The sequence below is a fragment of the Orycteropus afer genome, unplaced genomic scaffold (genome assembly GCF_000298275.1).
Source record: "Orycteropus afer afer isolate SDZICR_OR568_19922 unplaced genomic scaffold, OryAfe1.0 scaffold00431, whole genome shotgun sequence".
NCBI lineage: Eukaryota > Metazoa > Chordata > Mammalia > Tubulidentata > Orycteropodidae > Orycteropus > Orycteropus afer.
Genome location: NW_006922018.1, coordinates 2,346,299 through 2,353,182, shown reverse-complemented (window position 1 = coordinate 2,353,182; position 6,884 = coordinate 2,346,299). Strand labels below are relative to the sequence as shown.

The following is a 6,884-nucleotide window of genomic DNA, read 5'->3' as shown; positions in this document are numbered from 1 at the left end:
AGGAGAAAGACCCAGTGACCTGCTCCGGTAAAGATCACAGCCTAGAAAACCCCACAGGGCAGTTCTGCTCGGTCTCATGAGGTTGTTATGAGTTGAAAATTGACAGATGGCGCCTAACAACAAGAAGTTGATTTAAAATAACAGAAGGAAACAGAAGGCTCAGAACTAGAAACAGCAATTTTTATTTGGTTTTGATCCAAAGAAGGTAAGAAAAATTATGTAGTCTGTACAAGTAATACAAAATAGAAGGCAAAAAAGACAGACTACTTTCTGGGACAAACTAAGTTTTGATAGCCTGAAATGAACCACAAAAACGTGACGAGGATGTTTTCTGTTAGGCTTATTAAGAATCATTAATGGTAAATTTTTGTGTTTTATTGATACCAAGTAAAAGGGAAACTTAAAATGTTGTGAAAGAAGATTGAGTATTGTCTAATTCTTTCTTCCATTTAAAAGACTGAATATTAATGAGGTAATAAAAGGGATGGCCCTAAGTCTTTTCTCTGGTGTTATATTTCAATATAAAGAAAATTTAAGATACTTGTGAGATAAAGGGAAGTGTATGTGTTTAGTAAAAAAGAAAAAGTAGGGTAAATGAAGCTGTTTGAAATGTATTAAATAAGAGAAATTAAACAAAAAAAAGGAATTAGTGTTATAAATCAAAGGAAAATGGCTGATCTTTAACAAAGGTGGGCCTATTTCAGCTGATCTTTTAAAAACACTTTTTAACGTTTTGTTTTTTGAAGATAATGGTTATTATCTACCATACTACAAGAGGGAGAGGAGCAAACGGAGCACGCAGATCACAGTCAGATTTCTTGACAACCCAAATTACAACAAGAATATCCGCAAAAAGGATCCTGTCCTCCTCTTACACTGGTGGAAGGAAATAGTTGGAACTATTCTGTTCTGTATTGTGGCTACAACTTTTATCGTGCGCAGACTTTTCCATCCTCATTCACACAGAGTAAGATGCTTTCTTAGAATCTAATTTATTTAAGTTTTCACATTAAGTAATTGTTGCCTATACTTCTGGTTCCACTTCCTCACCTCACATTCACTACTTAACTCACTGCAATTGGACTTCCAGCCCTACCACTCCACTGACGCCGCTTTTATCAAAATTTTAGATTATCTTCTTTTGTTAAATTTAATGGACATTTTCTCAAGTCCTTGTCTAACTAAAACTTTTAGTATTTGACAGTAGCAAACACCTCCCTTTGACCTATTTTTAACCAGCTTCATTGACACTGTGCTCTCCTGCTTTCCTTCCTTGGCTTGATGTGTATTCTTCAGGACCTTCCTCCCTCGTTAACATCAGTATTCTCAAGGGTCCTTTCTTCTCTTTGTTCATTCCATAAACTCTCCTTGTATGGTCTCACCTGCTTTTCCAGCTCCATCTTACATAGTAACGCAACAAACAACGCAACACACTGCTGTCGAGTCAGATCTGACTTATAGCAACCCCTCCCTGGGTTTCTGAGGCGGTATCACTATGGAAGTAGATTGCCCAACCTTCCTTCCAAGGAGTGTGTTTGAACCGCTAGCCTTCTGGTTAGCAGTCAGATACCTTAGGCACTACACCACCAGTACTGATCCCAAAATCCATTTCTTTGGACCAACTGCCTAGTAGGTGCTACACAGATACATTAAAAGAGACATGTCTCTCAGAGTATACCCATTTCTACCTTATTCCCTGTTATCCTGGTATTTTTCTCTCTCAGTGAGCTATACTGGCATATCCAGTTACCAAAGCCAGAAATCATTCTTCTCTCCCTTGTCTAATCAGTCACCAAGTTCTATCAAATTCTTCTTAAATAGCTTCAATTTGTCTTCTTTTCTAAATCCCACCTTCCATTTTCCTAGCACAAACACCATCAAATCTCTCATAAGTTTTTAAAAACCCATTAACAGGTATCCATGTTCTGGTCCTCTCCTTATCTCAAACCTGTTCTCTACATACCCTGACTCTTGAACTGTGTTTCCTGGCTTAAAAACCTTTATTTATTTATCTTTTTATTATTTTTGCTTAAAAACCTTCAGTAGTTCGTGCCCGTTGCTCTTAGGATAAAGTCTGTGTTCTTGTTGTAACATACGAGGTTCTAAATGATCTGTCCCTGCCAGCTCATCTCTCGCCATTGCCCTAACCACTTTCTCCCCTCTCCTTTGTGCTCTGCCACTGTGCTGAACTTCCTTCAGCCTTGTGAAGTGTCAGGCTTTCTGATAGGGCTCATCCTCTGACCTTGCCTCTAAACCTTGCTGCCTATTTCTTTTCCCTTTGTCCTCACACTGTTGACTCCTGGACATTGTTTAGTTTGAAATTTGTTGTCATATACTTTAACCTCTAATTCTGAGCTAGATTCCCTTCCTATGTCTTAGAACACTCTCTGCTCTCCTTACTGACATGTGTAATAGGTGATTCCTAATTACTTTTCTCTCTGGGGCACTGGACTATGCATTCTTGAGGACCAGGACCAGGTCTGTCTACATTGTTTATGGCAGTCTCTCCAGCCTCTTACACAGGGCCTGGCACACAGTCCTGCTCCTTAAAGATTTGTTGAAGGAATCATTAGCTAAGCAAATGGCTCACAGTATCCCCTTTCGACCATAGTAATTATTAACATCCTCTGGTAATTTTTTAGGAGATGTTGGTAAAGAGGCGTTGCAAATGAGGTGCTAAATTCACTTTCCTGTTGTTGAAAGCATTTTTTTTTTTAAATAGATAATTTTCTTCTTTTTCAGATGCCTCTCTGTAGTTACCTCTTCCCTGTGTCCTTTGTTCCCTGCACTCCTGCCCCCTGAGCTATCCACTTGTACAAATACTGCCCTTCTGTTCTCCCATGACTAATCAGTCTAAGGAGTGTATCCACCGGGTGTAAATGTTCACCCTATATGCCTGTCTGTTGTTTGGCTGGAGTGAGTTATTAGCTTATTAGCTAACTTGTCTTTCTCTTTGTTCTTCTGCTTCTGAAAATTATCAATTTTATTGGTGTACTTTTCCCTATCTTTCTATCTCTTATTCCAGACAGAATAAAAATGAAATAAATAACTGAGGATTAAGCACAATAGTGAGTTCAATTCCAGGACTACAGAAAACATTTTTAAAGCATCTACAAGACTGGTTAGGAATGAAATCATTCTGCTCTTGTCTGGGAGTTTGCACTCCTACTTACGTGTGGACATAGTCTTTTTCTTCACACCTAGCTGTATGTTATACTGTATGTATAATACACCCACATTCATAAAGAAACAAAATCCTCTCAAACAGGGAAAGATAAACTTTTTTCTTTAAAATAATTAATGGAAATTGTATTTTGTGCCTTTGTAATGCTTTATTTTTCTCAGTGTTATTTTATAACCTAAGATTGTTAGCTGACTTCCATTCAGCTTTGTACTGGTGGTGATTTTTGTTTTTTTCCACTTTACTAGCAAAGGAAGGAATCCGAAACTCAATGTCAAACTGAAAGTAAATATGATTCTGTTAGTGGCGATACCAGTGACAACAGTTGGAATGACATAAAAAATTGTGGATATGTATCACGGTAAGAGTCTTATCATAAAATATAGGAGTATGTTATAGATTCTGCTGACAACCGGTTGAATTACAGATGTGATTTCTAAACTAAGATCATGTTAACTCTTTATTTTTTTTTTAAATGTGTGAATACCTGGGTAAATAAAGCATAGGCTTAACTTCCAGTAACTTTAATTCATTCAAAGTGTTTTGTACCATAACAACAACAACAAAACCCACAAACCCACTGCCATCAAGTTGATTCTGACTCATAGCAACCCCTGTTGGGTTTCTGAGATGGTAAATCTTGACAGAAGCAGATTGCCCCATCTTCCTTCTGTGGAGTGGGTAGTGGGTTTGCATTGACAACCTTCTGGTTAGCAGTCAGATGCCTTAGGTACTGTGCCATAAAAGGTAGAAATAAAATGTTAACAAAGTTTAAAATTTCAGCTGCCAAAGTAAGGTCTTATTTAGATAACTTAGTAACTAAGAGTCTACTATGTACTGTGCTTGGTATAATAGTACCAAATAATAATTACTATGTTTATTGGAGTCTAATATTTGTCTCCATATGTTGCTTAATCTTCAGTTATTTATTTCATTTTTATTCTGTCTGGAATAACAGATAGAAAGATGGGGGAAAGTACACCAATAAAATAGATAATTTTCAGAAGCAGAAGAACAAAGAGAAAGATGGGTTAGCTAATAAGTAGCAAACCAAGAAAACCAAACTCACTGCCGACAAGTCAGTTCAACTCCTTGGATTGAATCCTTGGATTTCCGAGGTGATATCTCTACAGAAGTAGATTGCCCAATCTTCTTTCCAAGGAGTGGGCTGGTGGATTTGAACCTCCAGCCTTCTGGTTAGCAGTCAAATGCCTTTGACACTATGCCACCAGAGCTCCCAACAAATGGTAAAGGCTACTTTAATACTCTTGCTAATAAAGATGCTGACTAATACTCCATTGGTCATCAGCAGCAGAGGCATGGGAGAGACAGAGGGAACAAGGGGCCTGATGACTGCTGAAGCCATTTGTCGTTCATACAGCATTTGTTTTGAATAACTGTGTGCAGGACAGTATTTCAGGCTTTTAGAGGAAAGAAAAAGTTTGGCCTATCCTGGAGGAGTTTAAAGTCTATGGGGGAAGATAACACTGGGTATGAACTGTGAGACAAGTGACTAAATCTGGTTGTTATGGCTCAAGGGGGCATCATAAATGAGCTCACATTTGAATTGAACCTTAAATTATGAGTGAGTAAGAGACAGGTGGAGACTAAGAAAGGAATGGAGTATGTTGAGTAAAGGCTTTTGTGAAATTGAATTAAACTTAAACCAATTTTCCTTTAACTTTATTCAGTATGAAGAGTACACCTGATTTTTTGTTTTGTTTTTGTTTTAATAAAGGAGCTTTTTGATAATAATAATAATCTAATCTTTATTGAGTACTTAATGTGCCCTAAGCACTATTAAGAGCATGAAGTCTGGATTCAGTAGTGAGTTTAAATTCCACTTTTGTCATTTATCAGCTGGGAACTTACACTAGGTAATACTTATATTTATGGAATCTACAATCATTATATAAGATGCTACTCTTTTCAAAAGATCTATCCATTTTTAGAGTGGGACAACAATGTGGAACAAAATTCAAAATCATAAAAAAAGAAAACTAGGTTTGCTGGTCTGATAGAGCCTGGTGAGACCCCTGAGACTATGGCCCCTAGTTATCCTTCAGATCTGGAACTGAACTCATTCCTGTGGCTTCCAGCCAAACAATAGACAGGCACATAGGGTGAACATTTACATCAGGTAGATACACTCCTTGGAGTAATTAACCAATTAATCAATTGTGGGAGAACAGAAGGGCAGTGTTTGCACAGAGAGACAGCTGGGGGAGGGGGCAGGAGTGCATGGGAGGGAAGGACACAGGGAAGAGGTAACTACAGGGAGGAAATGGGAAGACAGCTCTTACATTTTGGGGAATTGCAGTCAATGTCATGCATACAGTATGAACTACTGTATGCAGAATGAATTTGCTCTATAAACTTTGACCAAAATCACAATAAAATTTATTTAAAAAAAAAAAAAAGTAATGAGAGCAAAGGTGGAGATATAGTTGAAATAAGATCATCTATGATGTTTTTTTTTTTTAAATCTATCCATTTTCATATGGATGTTTCTCTTAATATAAGAATATCATTCGTCTGGCCCTTCAGGAGCAGGACATGAACTTCATGGGCTTTTGCAGTTGGGGAGATGGATTTGTACTGTGGTACCGTGACTAGCTATTTATAGGGATATAGGTTATTACTCTTCATTCTCTGTGAAGGTAATTGGCCCTTGGAGGGTTTAGATCTGTTGTTACTCTTCCTTAACTTCATGTTTTAACCAGCTGAGCCAACTACATCTAAATTGAGTGTGCAAATCATAAAGTAAGGGTCACCAGAGATAATGTCGTTCTGCTTCATGTGGCTGGAGTATCATCTACAGCATGTTGTTGTTGTTGTTATGTGCTGTCGAGTCGGACCTGACTCATAGTGACCCCTCCTTGCATTTCCGAGGCAGTATCACTACGGAAGTAGATAGCCCAACCTTCCTTCTGAGGAGTGGCTGGTGGATTTGAGCCACTAGCCTTCTGGTTAGCAGTCAAGTGCCTTAGCCACTATGCTACCAGAGCTCCTCATCTACAGCATGGCTGCATTTATTCAACAGACAATTGTTAGGCCCCCTATTTGACAGGTAGTGCCCAGGTCTGGAAATACAAGAGAAACAAGTACAGGGGTCTTAGAAGGTTTTATAGGAGTGGTAAGATAAACGGAATATAGGAAGAATAGTGATTCATTAAGTGCAAAGAGGAAGTGCTGTTCCATTAGAGCAGAAGTAGAAGCAGAACTCCTGAAGTTGTAAGAGAATGAGGTAGAGTTGGCTGGAATATCTAGTGCAGATCAGAGAGAGGAGGTCAGGGACCAAAGGAGAAATAGGCCACAGTGTGGCAGTCCATCTGTAAGTGGCAGATGGTGATGTAGGGTAGCTTCTGTCTGCATACCTGTAGTGATGAGCATACTGATGCATGAGGCAACCAGAAAAGATAGATTGTTAGAAAGATTTTTGACTCTGACTTAAAAAGTTCTTAAATACAATAGAAGTGATTAAATTTTTCCCATAAAATATACAAGTAATGGCATAAAATACACTTTCTAATGTTGTTATGTGCTGTCGAGTCAGCCCCGACTCATAGTGACCCCTCCTTGGGTTTCTGAGGCAGTATCACTACAGAAGGTGATTGCCCAACCTTCCTTCCGAGGAGTGGCTGGTGGGTTTGAACTGCCAGCCTTCTGGTTAGCAGTCAAGTGCCTTAGACACTACTACGCT

At 38.6% G+C, this 6,884-nt stretch overlaps 1 protein-coding gene across 1 annotated transcript in view; it reads left to right on the top strand.

Moving 5' to 3' along the window:
* Positions 1–6,884, top strand: part of EIF2AK3 (eukaryotic translation initiation factor 2 alpha kinase 3) — a 96,241-nt gene that overhangs the window by 55,926 nt on the left and 33,431 nt on the right. The window contains exons 9-10 of the mRNA XM_007954106.1: positions 747–967; positions 3,430–3,542. Of these exons, the coding sequence (XP_007952297.1) occupies positions 747–967; positions 3,430–3,542 (334 nt within the window). The remainder of the gene's footprint in view (positions 1–746; positions 968–3,429; positions 3,543–6,884) is intronic.